Source organism: Poecilia latipinna, unplaced genomic scaffold, assembly GCF_001443285.1.
Source record: "Poecilia latipinna isolate Pla-1442-1.1 unplaced genomic scaffold, P_latipinna-1.0 Scaffold1401, whole genome shotgun sequence".
NCBI classification, from domain to species: Eukaryota; Metazoa; Chordata; class Actinopteri; order Cyprinodontiformes; family Poeciliidae; genus Poecilia; species Poecilia latipinna.
This window is the reverse complement of record NW_015114017.1, coordinates 112,704-134,608: the sequence shown is the minus strand read 5'-3', so window position 1 is coordinate 134,608 and position 21,905 is coordinate 112,704. Positions and strand designations below refer to the sequence as shown.

The window sequence follows — 21,905 nt, the reverse complement described above, 5'->3', positions numbered from 1 at the left end:
AGAAATTTTAAACTTTTTCCCTTTCCCCAAAAAGTAAAAGGAGTTTTGTTTTTAAAACGCCCCCCCCCCCCCCCCCCTTTTTTTTGTTGATCAACTGCTGGCTGACACTGAAAGGCAACCTGTCCCACTATTTCGTTCGCCTAATATGCCAAGATGGGACACAAATACAAATAAAAGAAAAGAAAATGTGGTCTTCAGGGTGTTGCTCATTTAATCCCTTTTCCATCGCGTACACTTTCTATTTGGGGAGATTCACCTTCAACTCTTCTGCAGTAAAGCCAACTACTGCAAGAAAAATCAGTTCATACCCATGAGGAGGAAAAATGTCACAATGGATGATTTATAGAGGTGTTCTTATTTTCTACCAGCAATGTTGCTACAACTTACTTTGATTTGATCAGGGGGCCTAATTTGTTATAAGCAAATGGCTTTGAATGAGGATCCAAACTAAAATAAGCAGAAACAGGGTGTAATGCAATGTTTTAAGATGTTAACGTACAATTAACTTAAACTGTACTTAACATTTAAACTTTAATGCTTTAAGTCATAAGTTTAACACCAAAATAGCAACTTGAACACTATAGTATAAGTATTTTTTTTTTTACTTACAGGTTTGTTTTTAGATACAAAATGGTGATAAAATGACCCAGAGCTGGTCTTAAGATATGGTTTTTGTTTTTATTTGGACTTGTTATGCTTTTCGCACCAGTTCAATACCTGGCCATTAAACTACTTAACTCTGACATGAGAATAAATCTGGCATAAAGGAAGTGCTTAAACTTAGAGGAGGAATTGGATCTATATGTAGCGGATTGAGATTAAACTGGGATTTTTGAACTCTATGGTACCAGTAGATTGTCAAAAAGTAATTTTTGTCAATAATCCTTTAAATAAAGGTTAAATGAAAATAAATTACATTTACTCAGAAACAGCCAGGGATGACCTCCTGCATTGTTCTGTGATACCGTGTGAATAAAACAGCTGTGCAATTTCCTTCTTAATAGATCCATTATTTATTGTAGGGACTGAATGTTATTTTCTTTCACCTTGAACAGCTTTGCCGTCAGGCTGCAAGTCTCTGAAACATGATGACTCTCAGGGAGCCTTTAGCTGAAAACATGGCATGAAGTCAATGATTGGCTGAGGGATGAAGGCTCCGTGTCAGCTGTTCACTGGATGCTTTTAGTTTCTTACAAACATTACTTACAGATGCAGTTTGTATCTGATTTATTTTTTTATGAGCTTGAGAATTTTTCAAGTATATGGTGGTATTAAAACTTTGCACATTATTTGATGTTTAATTTCCAATACACTCTAACACAATTAACTAAGTGATTATGAATGTTTCAGTCATGTAATTTGATACAGCACACAACTCTCATTTCTAAAGGCCTTGGTGAGCCTTTAGAAACATTTTCTACCACACTTCCACACTTCTTTCTTCCACACTTCTTTCTTCCACTTAACTTTCCATTAAACTGTTAGCAAACAGTACTCTTTTAACAGCCAATTTCTTTACCAGTAGGATTTTGTGGGACAAGTCAGCAGTCATTATTACTATGATTGTGTCTGCTATGACAGAGGTATAACATGACATTTCTGTATTGAAGTATTTTCTTTTGTTAGTCTTATATAATGTTTAATTTACAAGAAATTGGATTTTATAAGGATTTGAATCTCTGATAATCTTCTAATTTATCGAGTCGCCTGTTTATCTGCAAAATGCTGATATTTTTAACCTTTCTGGATCTGCTGCAATTTCTTCACTCCTGACGTTTCACCTGGTCTAAGCACATGTTCCCTTTCATCAGAAGCACGTATTTACTTCCCTCCTGTAGGTCGGCTCTCATAATAAATGCTCACCTTCACAGCCAGTCAGGCTTTGTGCCAGATGACCACCCCTCTGTAATCAGCGTGCGGGTGAGACTTCACGTCCTGGGCTTCCCGGAGGCCTTGCATTGTCTGCTTGGCATTAACCGCAGTGATGAATGCTCACGAGCAAACCGTACATGTGGAATAGTTTCTTTGTGATGTCAGAGACACAACCCTCATCACCTCTTCCCCTGTCTCTCTTCCACTCCCACCTTTCTGCCCCTCTTCCCGCTCTTCTGCCCCTCAATTGTCTGTCAAGGAAACACACACTTCATATACGTCAAGGACCTTTTTCTTTTTCCCCTCCTCAGTTCAAGCTGGCTGGCTGTTGACAGTGTGTCTCTAAGGATCTCTGCTGAAGATAGTTTTCATATAACGGAAAAAGAAAAAAAAAATCTCGCTGTTGTTTCTTGAGTTTTCCCAGAATACGGCAGAGCAGCTGCTTTTCCCATTTACAGTGGCATACAGTTCGAACAATGACCCCTTTTGGCCCCTTGTTTTATTTCGTACTTCCTCCTAACATAGTCAAACTATCTTTGAAATTAACCTGTAAGTAGCTTTTCAGCACGTCAGTAAGGACAAACCAAGCTTTTAAGCGTCTGTATATCAGTTTAGGCTCATGTGCATCTCTCAAGGGTTGAAGTCGTTGACCTGCAGGATGAACTAATCAGACTGGGCCCGTTTTATCTTGATGGGAGCTTCTCCATCATAACTGATCCACAGAATCTTCTCCTCGGGGATCAACCAATTAGCAGGCAGTTATTTTCTGATAAGCCGATGGAACTGTGCGTGACCAACATCGGGTTTTCTATTCCAAGACCGAACTTAAAGTGATCGGTTGAGCACAGTTCTGCATCCCCAGAATCTCTGCGCTGCTCGTGTGCTCACGGGAATGATGTATGTTTTTAGTGTTTGTGTTGTGATCCTTTATTTATGTATGTATATGGATGTATGAACGATTGTCTGTGTGTCTGTGTGACCCTTACTGTGACCTTTTTCCCCAGTCACTGCTTGGAGCTTAAATTATTCATGTGTGTGTGGATGTGTGTGTGGGTGTGTGTGTTTGTCTGCAGCCATGCATGTGTGTGTGTGTGTGTAGGAGACGGTCTGTTTCTGTGGATGCAGTAATCAGCCTCCTGCTCCCAGCCCCAACACCTGTTCTCCAATTAACATGCAGCGTTCTGGGGCCCACTCGCTCCCGTCGCCCAGCCGCTGCTTTCCACCCTTTTCCTCCTTCTTTTGCTCTTTATTCTCACACTCGCAGCCTCGTGCCTCCTTCCTTTAAGCCCCCCCACACCCACCCAAGCTCACACACCACTCTCTCTCTCTCTCTCTCTTTTCTTTCGCTCCGTATTCCTACTATTTTGACTCCCAATTTCTTAATTCCCATGCTCCTCTTCTCTTTTCCCTTTTCCGTCTCTTTCGCCCCCTACCCCATTCCCTTTAGCCTGTCTAATTTTGCCATAATTAGGCGGTGTCATTAGGACACCTACCCAAGCACAAGGGAGTTTGCAATTCCCCAAACGGCCTCAAACCCCCACTTTTCTAATCTCCTTTCCATATTGTTTCAGTTTTCTCCCCCCCCCCCACAGTCTCCTCCCCGTGCTACCACTGCTGGTGCTGCTGCACCACGCAGCCCCCTGCACCCCTCCTACTCACTAATCCCGATTTGAGAGAAAAGAGAAAGAGGAGATCACAGCTGATCCATGAGGAGGGGTGGGGATACGGGGGGTGCAGGGACGGAAGGATGAAAAGGGCAAGGGCAGCCGCTGACAAAGAGATGACTCAAGTTGCTTATATGGGCGAGCATTATCTAATGCTCCACTGCCTGCTGCGTCTAATAGTTTTACATCTGTATAATCTTAACATTGGTGAACCACAGTACTCTTCAAGTGGCTTCTGTGTTTGTAGAAGGCCCACTTATCTTTGACTGATGGGGTGACTGGCTCACTGATTGGTTTGATGATTGATTAGTAGAAAAAAGAAAAAAAAAACAGAGATCGATTACTCTTGGCTCATCACCATAAATGTTGCTCATCAAACTCTCACAGGTAAACTTTACACCGCCTTTGTTTTCTTTTAAAAGCACTTCAGCTAAAATTTTTGTATTTGAAATAAATCCCCCAAAATTTGGGAATATTTCACAAGTGCGAATATTTCAGCTCATTAAATTTCAAACTAATTTAATGAACAGAACCTGAAAAAAATAAAAAAAACTCCCCCCATTTTAATAAGTAGCATTTTCCACCAGTTATTGCTCAATCTGGACTCTCAGTATTAACCTTAGGCAGATCTGTTAATGGCGTTGTTATTACCATTCATGACCCTTGACCTCTCAGAAACTATATTGGTTCTGGGCCCAGGATTTATGAGTGAACCGAGGGTTTTTACAATGGAGACAAGCAGATGTCAGTATTAGTGTTAGTCCGGTTCAGATGGGGAGGAGGGGACTGACGGCGAGTGTGTGCTTTTAAATTTGGCTAAGAAGCCCAGATCAATAGATAGTCATAAGGAGTGTGTGGAGGGATCCATCGTATGAGGCCTTGTGAGGGGCAGTCGGGTGATCAATGGCGAGCACTATCTCACTAATTGATCGTGTTTCCAAGAGGGCTCTTTTTTAACAAGCCACTGCTCAGAGAAAAGAAGAATAATCAATAGAAATTTTCCAATGCTGTCAATAGGGCATTCTCCTCCCCCCACGCTCAAGATGGACTTACAGAAAAATCTCACATTCTCTCACATTTTCCTTTGAAATTTCTGAAACATCTAATCATCAAACATGCATCATACATTCATAAACTTCCAATATTTGGCTGTTTTGCTTCTTATTATTTGAGCTGAAAATGACTTCAGCTGCTCGGCTCCAACAGGAATCCATTACTCTTAATCCCAGGTTGTGGGCTGTATTGATCTGTTTGTAGTCTTGGTTCTGGTTACGCGTACCACAGGAACATGTTGTTTTCAGCTACTGAACGAAACGGCTTTAATTTTTTAATTTTTTTTTTTTCATCTTTGCAAACCAATTTAGCTGAAAATTGGCGAGCATCGACTCAGTTACAAAGACTCCTAGCTTGATGGATCTTATTGCTTTTATTAGTTATTAATTCTTTAAGCTGTTTTTCCATGGAGGGAACAGAGCATACATGCTAAATCACAGGAAAACAATGCCTGGCTTTAGCTTGAAGTATGAAGTTGCTCTACAAAGTTTGATAATAAATCCAGATCCTATTTGTTGCTTTATGCAAATGTCTGCTCTCTGCTGATGTGGTATGTCAGTCTGACCATCTGTTTCAGAGTTAGCCTTTCCATATGCTTGTTCCCCGCTTGTCAGAAGCAAATCTTAAAAAATATATGGTGATGCAGGGGTTTCTTGGAGGCCATCTACTTTGCCCTCGCAGCAGGCTGCAGCAGTTTCTCCTTGTCCTGCTAATGGCGGGGAATTGCAGACTCCTCATTTTTCTGCTCGCATCCAAAAAAACAAAATAGCAGCTAAAGAGTCTTTGGGAAAAGAACATTAAACTATCAGCCAGAGAATAAATGCTGCAGCATTTTTTTTGGACCGTGTCAGGGGTCGAATTCCTCCCCACTCCCAGATGCGTACTCAAAATCTGCCGCCAAGTTGCTCTGTTAGGCCATTATATAGGCACTGTAAGGTTTATGTCTGAGACAACAATGTCAAAGGAGACGGTTTTCTCAGACTCACTGTATAGATTCTTATTTCATACAGTTGCTTATATTCTCAAATTCATGTCAGCAAAATGATGTTGTGTACATTTAGTTTTCACTGTTTCCTTTCGTAGTTTTAATAATAATAATAATAATAATAATAATAATAATAATAATAATAATAATAATACTAATAATAATAATGAAAATAATTTGAATGAGGAAAAACTTGTGGTTTTCCTCTATAGGTGTATTTTGCTTCAGAAAGAGTGAACATTGATGATTTGGCAGTATATCTACACATTTATGCATTTAAAAGAAATGGGGAATAATGAGATGTCTTCATCTAAAGATAAATGTGTTTCCATTTACAATACTTAGAAGTACTCTCAGGCCTTATGCAAACATTTTTCTTGCCCTGCAAGTGCTTTAAACACTGTGTAGTTTAGTGTGGAGGCAATATATTCCTACACAAAAATATGTGAAAATACCAACTAGTTTGACTTTGGTTTAGTGAAAAATTTAGAAAAATCAATGTTTTTGTTGGCAAAATTATTAGTGACCTTATTGATACACCTGTCAATACTTTGTACGACCCGCATTTACAACTCAGTCTTTCTCTGTAACATTGGATACGGTTGCAGCAGACAATAGAGTACAGTGTCTAAAGTCCTAAATCATCTTTTATTCAAGGTCTTGGAGATTCAGAGGTTTTCCTTTAGATGAGAACAATTAAAACAAATCACCACCCTTTATTGTTGTTGTGATTTGAGTTCTTTGCACATTTATTTCGAGGTTTTTCTGTGTTTGGTTCTGTTTCCTGATAGTCTCTGTGTTGTCCTGTCTCCCCTGTTGATTGTGCCCAGCTGTTTCTAGTTCCTGTGATTACCTGTGTATTTAGTCCCTCCTCTTGTCTGTGTTCCTTGTCGGATCCTCGTCGAGCGTCGTCTAAGTTTGTTCTGTTTCCGTGTGTTCTCTGCCAGTCTCCTTGTTCCTGAGTTTTTATTATTAAAATATTCATTTTCTTCATAGCCTGGACTCTTGCGTTCGTTCTCACCACTACAAACTCACCACCCCATGACAACTGTGACAGAAAAGTAATGTGATATAATCATTTCTTTTGCCTTCTGGTGAAGCATTTCTGTGTAGATCTGGATGTTTTTTCCTGCTGAAATAACCTAGTCGAACTCCATTTTTCAGTCAGCAGAAGTCACCGAATGTTCATTTAAAATCTCCAGATGTTTCAAAGAGTTCACTCCACCGAGGGTTTGGAAGGAAAACTGGCCCACAGCATCCCAGATCCTCTATCATGCTCAGTTGTGGGTGTGAGAGGCATTTTTATACATTCATTTTTTGTTCCCACTGGAAGTGTTTGTTACTAAAATGTAACTGACAGGTCAAGTACAAATGTAAACTCTGCGTTTACATTTGTAATGGTAGAACAGAGAAGGCATTCTCCTGGCAACACGTATAACTAGTTGGCATGTAGACTGCAATAATATGGCTTTCATGGCTTATGGATATGTATTTGTATAAGCATCATTATGTCATATTGATACCCAAGAAATATATAAAATACAAATATCCTTTATTGGACTTTAGCGGAGAAGTTCCTTGAAACTTAAGTGAACTTAAAAACATAAAATATATTAAAAATGCTTTGTTTATACTTATTTTAAATGGATCAGTTGGATTAAAAAAGTAATTATTTAATAGAATTTGATTTTCCTAAGATCAAATTTTTGTGTGTCCATTTTAAATCTGAAACTTCTTTTTTTTTTTTTTTTTTTTTTAGTGCTTAGATAATTTTGCTCCCAAAAATCTGTCTGCATTGATTCACACATCAATAGCAGAGGTTAATCTGCCCGTCAGTCACACGTACATACATGCCCAGAGACAAAGTCAGACCCCCTGCTTCGCTCAGTCCACTGTCACAGGTCTCTCCCTGGTGGGCCGCTACTGTCCGGTCCCTCCAGACCCCCTGTCAGTGAGCCCCTCAGGCAGGGGGGGACCAGGCAGCGTGGCGACAGGGGGCCTGAGGCTCTAATGCACACAGTGAAGCGGCACACAGGCTGGACCACTGAGCAGCTGGCACAGGAGCATGGGGATGGCTCCTCCCTTGGGGCGACGTGAGCAGAAGAATGACATGAAGACAGACAGGGAGAGAAGATGAATGTCTGGAATATCAAAATCACTGACAGGTACAGTTTCAGACAGCCAGGGCCTCACTCAGAGTTAGACAGAAGGAAAAGGAAGTTCAGGGACCTTTGGTTTCGCTGCTTTCTAAAATGTGGTCTAATGTGGTTGGGGTAGATCTTTGATTCTATTGTGAACAGAAAGTTCTGCCAGATCACAAGTCAGATTTACTCCTCTCCAGCAAGTGCTTGTGGCTTTGGCCTCCCCTCAAAGAATGGCTCTACTTTGTTTTTGTAGGGCAAAAAAAAAAAAAAAAAAAAGACAGGAGAAATGTCTTTTCTCCAGAGAATAAGTGGAACTGACAGGAAAAAAAAAGTGAGCACTTTCAATTAAATTAGAAACAGATTTTGTAATTTGCTTTAAAACATACTCTGTTTTTGTAATTTATTTAGTAAACAGATGCTGTATTTGTGCAATCAGGATGTGATTAGTGTGTATATATTTGTGGGTGTGTGAGGAGTGAGAGGCCAGTCAGTGGTGGTACTTAGGGACAAGGCCTGTTTTTTCTGGCTGGATGCTGCCGCTCAGGGAGGAGCTACAGTCGCGTTTGTGACTCGGTTCGGTCAAATTCCTGTTTAAGGTCTTAAATTTCACAGATGACTTAACAATGCCCCCCTGCTGCTGGACCAGGCCTGCCAGTCACTTTGTTTTTCTGTTTGTTTTTCTGGGATCTGGGCAGACTGTGTTTTTCTCAGGAGTCGGGTTTCTCCACGGCTCTCCTTGTATCAGTTTCTGACGGCCTTTTCAAAGACATCTGTGGTTTTACCAGAAATAGATTTCATTAAAGGTCTAATTCAGGTAATAGTTGCCTTTCTTTTGGGGCCACAGCTGAGCAGATACAGATATTTACATGTTAATGATTGTACTGGGGTTTAAATAATTTAAGAATTACAGATTAAAGCTACTCTCATCATACAGAGATGGTACAACTGCAGGGGGGCAATTAAATAAAGCAAAAATGAGACACAATGTTCAGGCTGAAGCTGTGTTTCCTGCACAAAAAACTTTTTTCAGAGAAACTTTAGAAGCTGTCCTTTAAAAGGAGCGTGAAGCACTTTATTGGGCTTAATTTCTGTTGAAACAAACAACTTCTTTAACATCATCGTCACTGGCTTATTGCTACACATCTGCTTTTTAAATATATGTGAATGTTTGTTCTACTACTTAAATGTTTTAAAATAATAATAATAATAAAGCAGAGCTGTGCACATCATAAACCTAAAGGATGACCTGCAAGGTAATTGGTGTGATAACGTTCAAATTCAGGCTGTATTTGTCACGAAATCGCTTGCAAAGAGTGTTGTGCTTTATTTCTGTTGCAACATAAATAAAATAATTCCTCTTTTGGTTTAGATGGCTTATGGAAAAATTCATAAAAAAAAAAAGAAAAGTCAACGAATGAGTGAAATAAAAAAATAAATAAAATGAAATGAAATGAAATATAGAAACAAGCCACATTTTTTAAATGCAGCCGGTGATAAAAACAACAACAACCTTTTTGTGTTGTTTTGTTAGTTTTAAAACATGGAAAGTTTGGAGGCTCGTCTTTAACACACTTTAGACTACCGCTTCAGGAACATTAAAATCGCCCGACTTATTGTCAGTTTAGACTGGTAATTGGTGTTTTGCTAAATAAGAAGGCGTCAGATTTTCATGAGCTGTAAGGGCAACTTGAGCAGATAATTCAGGTGTACCAGTGGCTAGTTAAATGTAAATAGAAGAATGCGTTTTCAAACTAAGATAAAAAAAAATATACATGTATATATAAAGTATAAATGAAGTGTATATATGTACATATATTGCTTAAGAAATCAAAAACAATGAATAACGTTTAGCTATTTTGAAGTCATGTCACAGAAACATTTAGCATGCAGCTGTTTTAATTTTATAGAAAAGTTGTCACAGATTGAAAGTGAATGAAATTTGAACTCAACACATTAAAATTAAAGGTGGCATCATCGCTTTCTGTGCAACAAACAACAAAGTTGGCAGGAGAGATTCTGGATTTCTTACCAACACGATTAAGTAACATAACAAGAAAAATAAATCTAGATGCATTTCTTTACTGCACTTATTACGGCGTTGCAGTGCAGTTCCAGACGACACTTGAATTTAATCACAGATGGAAATATACTAATTTTGCTGAAGTCTTTTGAATGTGTGTGTGAATGTGTTGCGGAGTGTGTTTGGGCTCTGATGAATCTGTCAGGACTGAGGGCAGGGGGTGATGTGACTGCTGACAGGCTCCCAGCAGGCCTGCTGAGAGCCCAGATATTCTGCTCGCCCTCCCTCCAGCTTCCACAGCCACCCAGCTCCCCTTCTCCTCTCTCTGGCCTCGGCTCCGACACATTTGCTGTGTATTAGCCACGGAGAGTAAATTACAGCACCCTGGACCTCTGGATGATTCCTCTCCTTATTCACATGTCCTTCTTCTTCTTCTTCTTGTTCTTCTTCTCCTCTCCTCCAGCTCATCGTCTCCCCTGCTTCTCTCGGTGTTGTTGGTTTTCTCTCAGTTTTGATCTGTTTTCCTCTCTCTGTCTGTCATTCGCGTCCGGGCTCTTGGACTCCTTCAACCCTGTCAGATTTCGCTCCCCTGTCTGTCTTTCTCCCACTTCTGTTATACTTCTCATCCACCGTTCTTCCATTGTGTCACGCTACAAAGCGTTCCCTCCCTCGTACACATCCCCTCCACTCCCCATTTACTTTCTTACAAGCAGGTCCCTGTTGTCTAGGCTTCACAGGTTTCTTAGCCGACTCTCTCGCTCTCGCACCTTCTCCCTCTCAAACATTTCCCTCACTCTCCCTCCGTCAGCCCTCCTCCTCCTCCTCCTCCCTCTTTCTGGAAACAGATGTTGTTTGTCAGATCTTATCATTACTGGCTAATTAAGAAGACATCTCTTCTCCTTCTGTTTTTGCTTCCCTCTTCTCTCTTCTCTCTCTCTCTCTGTGCCATCCATCCTAGATTCATTGTTCTTCTCAGAGAGAGGTTCGGGTCAGGGTTTGATGCACACATGTTATCGGTGAGCCTGATTAGCGGCAGATTGACTGAAAGGGTATTAAAAAGGTAACATTAGTGTTTGCTGTGTTGCAGGCGACCCTACGCACATTTGTTAGCGATACCGTGCATCTCCATCTGACAGTTGTGAGAATATATTTTGAATCTTCATCCCCCAGGGCACACCGAGCATGCTGGGAGAGGTCAGGCCACTGATGGGACATCTATTCCCCGTCCTGGTTGTGAATTCATGTTCTCCAGACTCCGAATATCCCTCCATATCCATCTATTTGGCAGCACAAACACAGTCCCATGTGGCCAAGCTTTGTATGCAATCTCCGCTTTTGGCTTTGCTCGGGAGACTGAGACATTAATTCATTTAAAATTGTTAAAATGCACATTTAGAATCAGGTGAGAGGTTGCCGGGTAAAACTGCTTTTGGACCCAGGAGAAACCCAGCTGCGATGTTGGAGTGTCTCTGGTATTCCCTTCCCATCAGCCCACTTTATTCCTCCCAGCTTCACCGTGCCACAGTCAATTTTTCGTGGTGGTATGCCTGAAAGTTTTACGGCAGTACTGAGCTCTATAAATCAGCACTCGCGTTTAAAAATGTTTGGCTTTGTCACAGTTCTCCATTTTAGTATCGGGCTGGGTCTGGACTGAGGTTGCAGGGGTGAGCCTGGGAGAGAGGCGCAGGCAAAATGCACACCATCTGAGTGACGCTGCGTGGATCATCGTCTCATTGATTATTTTACAACACAAATCCAGGTATTTAATTGCGATTTGATGTTGAGATGAGGTAAGATTTAAACTCTAATGGCTTCATGTAAAATGCTTTGTGGAGGAAAAAATGGCACTGGACACTGCACCATTTTTTTACAATGTCCAGTGTGAAACACAGTGGGATACGTATCCCACCGTATCTTACAGTGGGATACGGTGGTGTCAGTATAATGCTGTGGGGACAAAGAAGCCTGTCAGAGTTGAAGGAAAGATGGAGGGAGTGAAATTCAGGGAGGTCCTGGAAATATCTGCAAAAATCTTGTGACTGGGACAGTGATTCACCTTCCGGCAGAAAAACAACACAAAACATACGAGTCCTAAAGTAGACGGCTTTAGATCAAGTTATATTCATATTCATGTGTTTGGATGGCCTAGTCAAAGTCCACTTTTGAATCCAATCAATAACTTATTGTAAGATGCTCTCCACCCGATCTGACTGAGCTTGCGCTGTTTTGCGAAAAGTACGGATCATGTTTTATCGTTAAATTGATAAAAGACTTTGCTGTTCAACAAAATGTGGTTCTGCAAAGTTTTGATTCAGGAGTGTAGAACATAAATGCATGGGATGGGGATATCTTTATAAGTTGAGAGAGCAAAAAGTAAAAAAAAAAAAAAAACTTTCCTAAAAGACACTGAATTTAGACTAATCTGACTCTTTTATAGATATCTGTCTCCGCGTAAAGACATGATGGAGAATGAAGGGGAAAACTAATGGATGTTTGCAGTGATGTTTGCTGCCGAGTGAAGCTGAAGCCACAGATTTCCGTGTATGTTTTTGGAGGAGGAGGGGAGGCGTCTGGAGGGACCGGTGTGAAAGGTCCTGTGGTGGTATGCGACAGAGGAGGTATCAGTTCGTGGAGGGTTTTCTGTGCCCCATTAGCAGTGTCAGAGGTCATGTGCCCCGGGTGTTAACCCTGATGACCAGTCTAGCTTCCAGTCTGCCAGGGGACCCTGGTCCAGGGGTATTTATTACCTACCACCACCCCCTATATCCCCCTTATTACCAACACACACAGACACAAGCAGCCCTCCAAACACAAATCTCCTCATGGAAGAAAACAAATCACCCAAAGTTGATCCTCAGCTGGGGTGCGTGTACTAATTGGATGCATATCCATACAGCGATGCATGATGACCCATCTGTAGCCCGATGTCTTGGAATTAAATACAGGTTTATCCAAGTCTTAGCGTTTAGCGGCGTGTTACAGCATGTTTTTGGCTCCTCAGATGCACTTTTGATCAAAAGTCATCTCCTATTTCTGTCCAGATATCTCTGAGACATTCATGTCGGAGGCATTATTTTTGCTAATGTAATTTTGCATGACTGATTGTACACACATGGTCGCCTGACTTGGACCATTTTTTTTTTGTCGTTGAACCCGTGAAGGCGTGTGTGTGTGTATATATATGCGTGTGTGTGTGGTTCGCACAGCCTTTGTGTGACACATGCATGTCGGGCTGCTGTATGAGTTAGTGCTCTTAGTGTGTGAGTGTGGCAGAGGAAGGCCCTCAGCATGTCAGTATGTTTTAATGCTTCACATCTGGTTTCCTAATTTTCCTCCCTGCAGCTCCCCTCCACCGCCATGTCAGGACACTGTTTTGTTTTTTCAGGGTGGGGGTGATGGAGGGGATTTCTGATGAGTGATGGCCCTGCATATAGGACATCAACAATCTTCCTCTCTTCCTCCGTCTCCGCCTCTTCTCTTCTTAATCTTTCTTTTTTTGGATGTGTGTGCACTCACTTTGTTTTCTCACCACCCTGCATCTGAAGGGCTAAACAGACAGATATTTGCGAATCAAGTTATTTTTAGTGCCATTATCCTTTTCACCCTCGTCCTTTCGCCAAATCACCGAATTTACACTTTATCAAACTTTAGAAAATGTTTACGTAAATGTGCATCCAGCTAACTTGAAACTCGCAGCAAACCCTTTGTCAGTTCCTGCTGCCACTAAAGCTGGATTCCCGAGGAGCTGAGAGGCTGATGTGTTTTATGACAATTTGAGAAGGCAGTTTATGTCGACAGTGATTAGTGCCGATGAAATCCTATGAAAGTTTATGTCAAGCTAGGTGCTCACCAGATGATTAAGGCCACGTGTAAAGCAGAAAGCGCCACTGATGTGTAACAGATGCTATAATGGACACAGAAATGAGGAACAGAGCATCCACTCCAAAGAACAAAACTATAAAATCTGCCTATTTTTATTTGTTCTCTGCGTCACGATTTGACATTTGCTCTTTGAACTTGTTTTGGTAAAGTTATTTGCAGCAGACGGGAAGCTCAGGTCTCGCTGTAAAACATTTGGTCTGTTTGGCCAGAAACAGGGATGTATGAATGAGAATAATAAATAGCAAGCAAACAAATGAGGGATTATATTGAATAATCTTGACAGGAAACTTAGTTTAAATGAGACATATTTTAAAATAATAAGGGCCTCTGAGTTTTTGTGCTGAGTTACTAAGATCGGTGTTTGTGCTGGCAGAATCTAACTCAGAACGAATGCCACAAAAGGAGAAGAAAAATTGCTCTAAAAGCTCTTTTAACCTCGAGCCGACAGCTAAATATTTTATCAGAGAAGTCCATTAGCGGACAGTAAGTTTGATTATTGTTATATTTAGGTTTTTAACCGACTGTGTAAGCCATATTTCAAACTTCAGCAAAACAAAAGGAGAAGAAAAAGCGCAACAAGTCTCCTTCATCATCGCTTCCTGGAAAAATATGTTTTCCAGTTTAATGCGTTGCCCCTTGACTGCCTTAACTGAAGTCTGTAAAGATCTCTGGAAACAAAATTTCACCCACGTCTGGTGCAAAATGATGCAGAGATGTGTTACTTTCTGTGTTTCTTGCTTTAAAAGCATTATTTTTAATGTGAGGTTCTTGAAGAAGGACCCAGATTTTAGCAGCTTAAATAGCTGAAGATGTTCATGTCTGTGAGGTAATGCCATCAGTGAATCTGAAATGATTTCACTTTTGTACTAGATTGTTTGTCACAGTTTTCTTAGCTGAATGTTTGAGTTCAGCTCTAATTTTAGCCTGTAGCAAAATCCAAAGATTTAAATCAAGCTTTTAAAATGTCATAAAATGTATGTTATTTGGCATACATTGTTTATTCTTTGCAACTTCTAAAATTTTTGACTGCTGTTTTTTATTTATTTATTTATTTATTTATTTATTTATTTATTTATTGGGGGGAGAGGAGGGATCCACATTTAAACATACCTGTGAACCTTTAAAGACTTCTGCCTCTGAAACTGGCCTAAAAATGTTTTTTTTTTTTTTTTTTTTTTTAAATTGAAACATCCACATCACGTTATCCTGATGTGGATAACGTGATGTGAAGAAAACTTTATCTTCCCAAGATGAAGTTTCTTCATCTTGGGAAAGTGTGTATTTAAAATGGTTTGGCTTGTAAATAAGAATTCAGTATTTAGGAAGCTGTTGAAGTTATCTAACATGTTGCATCCTGAAAACATATTTTGTGTCATGACTCTCCCCCCACCCCGCACCCCTTTTTTTTTTTGGTCAAACGTAAATATTTTAGGTTTTTAAACAAATTTTAACATCAGGAAAGGATCATTTGAGTAAATACAAAACAAATAGTGCAAATGATGGCTGCATGTATGAAAGAAAAAGCAGCTCATGCCAGCCTTGCCCTATGGGGAAAGTAAATAACTGGTTGTGCCACCAGAGGCACCAACAACATGCTGTCAAGCATCTGCAGTAACAGTTAAGGAAGTTTTTACATTCAAACCATCTTATTGTTTTTCAAGACATATTCTTGATGATGTGCTTTAAATCATGATGTTTAAAACGTAACACTCTCTTTATAAACATTCAACAGAAATGCTGACGCTCTTTTCTAACTAGTCTTATTTGCACTTTCACTATTTGCACACTCAAGTGTTACTCACTTGAAAGTGTTATTAGCAGAGAATAACCTGCATTACTGAGCAGAACAAGATGTAAATGTACAACATCACCAGATTAAAAACAAACACACTTGCACGAGGAGTTCTTTGAAATCGGCCGTTCTTTGCTAATTTCCCTGTGACACAAGGATTACCTCCAAATCTTTGCAGTGTGTCGTACACTGTGCTGTGTGGGTGTGTTACGCCACCAAAACAAAACAAACAACAGCAATATTAAACTTCTGCAACCACAATAGAAGAGGGGGGGGGGGGAAAAAAAAAACAGAGGGTCCTCAACTTCTTATTAATTATGCAAGATTAGTCTAATTATAATTCAGCAAATGAATGTGTGGCAGAAGGTGCGAGGCGACGGGGCTGGGAGATTTGCATGTTAAGTGGGCAGAGGGAAGCGGCTAATGCATGCTAATATATGCGTCAATGTCTCGCTTTAATTTCAGCATTTGCAGCTGTGTGCGTCCGAACTGAGGGGGGTGAAAAGTTGACTCAATGGGTTTTTGGGTAGGGGAGTTTGAGGGGTGCAAAGGTGGGTGTGTCAGTGTATTAAAGAGTGTGTGCGTGTGTGTGTCAGTGTGTGTTTTTCTGCATGCCAGTGTGTGCGAGGCATCTGGTGTCATATAAACAAGGAATGATGAGAAGAAGTCAACAAATAAGGTCAAGAACCCTCAGAAAGTGCATAAAGCCAGAAATAGATGTAGACAGTCGCTGAATTAGGGTTGTGGTTTTCTTGGCCCTCGGTCATCAGTTCAGTGAAACACTGTCATGTCATCCAGTTAAATGTGTGACGACCGATTGTTACACTGTGTGCAAAAAGGCTGGCGCTACCAAGCCTCGTCATTTTCTGTGCATATATCAAATGCATTTAATCTTCTTAAACCTCATTCCGTCCATCCATCCATCATATTACACTTATATGAGATTGGATCATCATTTTGACGCCCCAAAATAAAATCCTTTGCAACTTCTTCCTATAAGACGTCATCTAATCAGAAAAAAAAAAGTCTAACGCCCTGAACTGTCTTGTTTCTGAAAATGTGCTATATAGATACAATTACCGTATCATAAGCAGCTGGGTGTGATTTAATCAAATATAGCTGCTCTATGAAGGCCCCAGATTAGTTAGTAGCACTGTTGCCTTCTAGCAAGAAGGTCCTGGGTTCGGGTCCCAGCCTGGGGTCTAAATGTGTGGAGTTTGCATGTTCTTCCTGCGCATCTGGCTTCTCCCCACAGTCCAAAAACATGACTCTTGGGTTAACTTGTCTCTCTAAATTCTCCTTGGAAGTGAATGTGTGTGGTTGTTTGCCCTGTTTGTCTCTGACTGGTGACCTCATGCCCGTTAAATTACTTACCAATCTGTGGCAACACTTGAAGACCGATTCTCAGAAATGCTTCCCTCTGATGTGGCTGAAGTTTTCCATCTTGAGCTGTACAAATCTGGCGGACTCATACCCTAAACACTTAATTTGAGAGAACCAAGAATACAAACACGATATGACACACTTTTTCAGATTTTTTCATTAAGCAACCCTCCCACTTCGCATTATGGACTATTTTGTGCTTGTGCGTCTCAAAACATGAGACGCTGATCAAAGTTTGTTGTTGCAACACGAAATAAAATCTAAGCTCTTCAAGTGTCGTGAATATTTTTGCAATTTGATACTGTTAGATTTTCAAAGATGTGCTCAACTTGAGTTAGAGTAAAGCACCTCATAACTTCTCTGTAAGATTTTTAAACCGTGAGGACGTCCACAACATTGATGATCTATTAGAAGTGAAATCTCAGTGTGATGTGTGAGAGGCACAGATGGGCCCTTTCACATTTTCGCTCCGAACTGAGATCTACCGCGGCTCCGAGGTGGAAGGTCCGAGCTCTGACAGATAAATTGTAATCACTCTCTGCCAACAACAATACTGATCGTCCTCTGAGCGCATAACTCAACTCCAGTAATGCTGGAGACAAGCTGGAGCTGAGAACTAGTTTCAAGCCAGGTCCTGTTCACAAGGGAGGAAACTGGAGCAAGCGATGGAGGAATGATCAGTAAAAGCTGAGAGAATGAGGGAGAGATTAGTATTCGATGGGAGGATTCAGGGCTGTGGGGCCAATATGAATTTCCTCTCCACACAGCCGCTCCACATTAAGATGAATTATGTTTGCAAAGAACACAGTGTGGGTGGGATCAAACCAACCCACGTAAGCCAAAAAAACGCTGCCTCCTTCTGTGGCATTTTTCTCCTCATTGTTATTGTTTGCTTAGTGGAAACAGCGACAGTGATTTAACAAGTGCTTCACTGGAGTGAAACGCTCTGCGATGCTGGAAGAAAGTAGAAAAGAATTACTTTAAAATGAGTACAGGAAGATACTTTTTAGGAGAGTCAGATTTATGGTGCATCGGTGATCTGATTGTTTCTGCTGCTGCTTCAAAAGCGGAGCTGGCTGATCAGACACAGCGACACCTAGGGAATATTAATGAGATTTGACACAAAACATAGTTCATACATATATAAAACTCTGACTTTTTTCCTTCAGGGTTACACTCAAAACATTCAGACACAACAAATGACACTGAGTGAAACTGTTAGGAGGTCAAGACATCAGAAATGTAAAAAAAAATGTTGAATAATAGAGCTAAAAAATGTTTTATTTATTTTGATTAAAATATCAATGAAATTATTATTTAATTCAATTTAGTGTAGAAATCTGCATACATACAGCACAGTGCTGTGTGATGTTTACATCTGAAATCTGTTAATGGATAAATAAACATAAAACTGAGGTAAGAAGTTACATGTAAAGGAATAATAATATAAGTCAGACTGCTCTTCAATGAGCAGTGACCCTGGAAAAAAAAGAAAAAAGATCAGTGCTTTTAAGAGATTAAATATGTTTGTGACCATTTTTACGTTATAGGAACTATATTTATATTAAATTACAGCCATCAAACATTTTGCATTGCTTTTTAATAGGGATGTTTTGATAGCATGTTTATTGAAGGCTGTGAAATTCACCAACTTCACTCAGGCTGTTTTCTTTTTAATTCTGGAACTTGGTTTTCACTGCTTCTTTAATTTCCACCTCTCAAAGCAGAGCAGATAAAATCCTCACTGTCTTCAATTTCGAAGCAGACCAAGTATTGCATCTGGGTTTATTGAGGAAAAGCGAACTACATGTTGAGGATAATTCAGTTTTATTTTTCATTTGTTAATGATATTTTCATTATTTTTAAAATAACCAACTTTTATGTATCTTGTAAGATTCAGCAACTATTTTCTTATTGACACAGAGTAGCATAATGTCCAGATCACGATGTTTTTTTTTTAAATCTTCCTGATTCACTTAAAAACAAATAACCCCGTCAAATAGCAATGCACATGCAATGAGATTATACACTAATATCCATCAGCATTATTTAGTCTGCATTATTACTGTGATTGTGTAACTTCCCTCACTCATCAGTGATGTTGTGGACATTGCAGTGTCTCCAGTTCATGTCTTTACATCGTTTGATATCTTATTCCAGCCAGAGCAGCTCAGCCTCTATAAGCTGATCCAAACGCAGCAGTTAACCTGGTTAACAAACCCTCTGCAACGTCCTGACAATCTGTCTCTTAAAAAGTATAAAGTTCTATCATTTGTTTCGAAAGATATATCAGACAATTAGAGACTTCAATGAACTCACTTCTCTCCAATTATCCTCCTCTTGGCAGAGTTTTCATGCAGAGCAGTTTGCAGAAATGCATGCTTTAAAGGGACTTATTGCTTATTGGGACTTATCAGCTTCTAACATATTTCAGTGCTTTTTCAGTTACTTTTTGCAGACAAAACAATGGAGAAAAAAGTTGTTCTTCTTTTCTAAAATGTAACAATGTGTTTTAAATGTCAGAACCTTTAAAAGACTTAATTGCACAGACATTTTCTCTTAGTGTCCCAGCATGCCAATCAGGACACGCTGAACAGACGGACCAGGAAGTGCACTGGTCTGTGTTTGACTATGAATTTCAATGTAGTCCTGAGTGACGAGAAACACTCAGGAGTTCGGGAAAACTAAGAGATGTTGGATCAACAAAATGCTGTGCATGACCTATTATGCAGTTTTGCAAGCACACAAAAATAGACTGTGATTTTAAAGGATTGACTGTGAATTTCATGGCAAAACAGCTAGCTGGGGTTGCAGCTGCAGGAATCCCAGATGGTCGACCATCAACAGGTAGCAGGAGTTTTGTCAGGAAGCCTCGGTTAGAACCTGGGACCTGATTTGAACATTTCTACAAATAACTCCTTCCTTCCTTACTAAGAGTATAAATAGGAGAGTAATTTAGCACCCACTTTTAACCACAACTTACGAAAGTAAACTCAACAAACGAGCCAAGTTTCACACAACTATGTTTTAGTCACATCATGATTAAGTTTTTGACTGACATTTTGTGTAAATGGAGTGGACACTCAGTTAAAGATCTGAATTTTTGTTGTAGCGAGGTCACCACACAGCTCAGATGTTTTTGTTTGTATTCAATCTTTTTTTCTGCCCTTGCAAAACATCTGAATAGATCTCCTTAACCTCATCCTCCCCTCCCATCACTTCATATCCCCTTCCTCTGTTTATTTCTATATTCTCTATTCGTCTTTTCGTCATATTTTCATCACAGAAATTCGGCGTATTTCTGTGATGGAATGCGCTCCAGTTTCTTCCTCCTCTTTCCCATCTTTGCCTCTTAGCATGGGGACTTTGGGATTGCGGCAGAGCTGCGTTGCCATGGCAGCTGGCTATGTTTCCGAACCGTGTACACCTGGGATTTGGAGTCTCTCTCAGTAGTCTCCCTCTCTTCTATTTATTCCACCTTTCTTTCAGGTTTTCTCTGGTGTAGCTCAGGCTATCAGCACCCCACTCCCTCCCCCACTGTCTTCAGCTCCACGATGCGTTGGATTGAAGTTACATACGTGATGAGACACATATACTTGAAAAAAATAAAATAAAAAATCATGTCCATGCGAGCACCTGCACATGCCTCCTTCCCTGCCTACGTCCTGCCACTTCCTCATTTAATTTTCTCTGTGGCTGTCTCTTCTTCGTTTCCCTCTGCGCTCCCATGTGGGGTTCAAATATGGCATTGTGGGATACCACAGTCCCCTGAGTCCGCTGGCATACATCATTGTCTCTGGTTTACTTTGAAACGCAGCAGCACTTTTCACTCGCCTTGTGCTTCCAGATCTCATTACTTGATTTAAAGTGTAACAACATTGACTTTAAAACTAAACTAAACAGCTGGGATTTATGTCAGAACTGTAATCACATGTACATACATGCAATCACACAGGACCTGGCTGTGAGGAAAAAAAAAAAAAAGCCTTCTTTGACTTTTGGTATGTGGAAAAGGGGGGAATAATTGCATACTGGAAACTGTCATGGAGTTTCTTTGTTGCTGATGTTAAAAAAAGTAATATGTGCTCTTTTGTTTACCTTTGCAGGTTTTTCTTGAAGTTTTTCCTGAAATGCAACCAGAACTGCCTGAAGACAGCAGGCAACCCGAGGGATATGAGGAGATTCCAGGTACATAAAAGATGCTCACGTGTGTGAGTGTGCGCTTGTGTGTGGACATAAAAAAGTGGGAATACCGGAGGATGAAGGATATAGTCGCTGTGATAAAAGAGCATCTTTATACTCTTCTGTTATAAGACACTCTACTCTCCCATTCAGTCTATTTCTATGAAAACTGCAGTACTAAAACACTTTTAATTTAGGCTTCTCCTCTCCACAAAGTCTCCAGCTGGACAGCTGAATTGTATGATGGAGACAAACTAGACCCTTACATGTTTTCCGAGCAGAGCTTATGTGATCAAATAGAATGACCGGTTGCTTTTCTCAGATAGTTTGCTTCACCTTGGGCAGGTGTGAAAACTCGCCTTTTTTCTCTGTTTACCTCTGAATGACCTCTGGTGCTGCTCTTTTACTGTGGAAATGCAATCAAACTATCCAGTAAGCTAAAACCAACGAGGAGAAGAAACGCCCTCACTTTTAAATACACATTTGGTGTCTGTGGAACATCAGCAGCACGTTTCACATGGTGGTTTTTATTTTTTCTGTACATCTGTAGTTTTGCTGATGGTTAATTTCCTTGCCTGCTGCTTGTGACATTGCCCCGAATGGCCTGATGCTGTGACTGTGTGAGCTTGTCCAGTCTGCTTTCAATAAGTGCAGCGTGAAAGAGAACCGAGCCAAATGAAGTGAATCTTTCAGCATTTCCTGCCTAGTTGAACCTCGGATCACCAAAGTGTGAAAATGCCCTTAGTTTAGCCAGAATAAAAAATCTGTTTTTCTCAAAATATCGTCTTTTTTTCTAATATTCTAAACTCTTGTTTCACATTACTGTTTATATTAGCGGTTATCAACGTGGTCGGTACCGCCCCCCAGGGGGCGTTCAGAGTACGGCAGGGGGCGCTGGCGGACATTTTTACAACAGCGGGGCGCTGGG

At 40.4% G+C, this 21,905-nt stretch overlaps 1 protein-coding gene across 4 annotated transcripts in view; it reads left to right on the top strand.

Moving 5' to 3' along the window:
* The window catches only part of ebf2 (EBF transcription factor 2), a 49,060-nt gene that overhangs the window by 11,098 nt on the left and 16,057 nt on the right, over window positions 1-21,905 (top strand). For all 4 annotated transcript variants that reach the window (XM_015056729.1, XM_015056728.1, XM_015056726.1 and 1 more), the window contains exon 7: window positions 20,902-20,983. In XM_015056729.1, coding sequence (XP_014912215.1) covers window positions 20,902-20,983 — 82 coding nt within the window. The remainder of the gene's footprint in view (window positions 1-20,901; window positions 20,984-21,905) is intronic.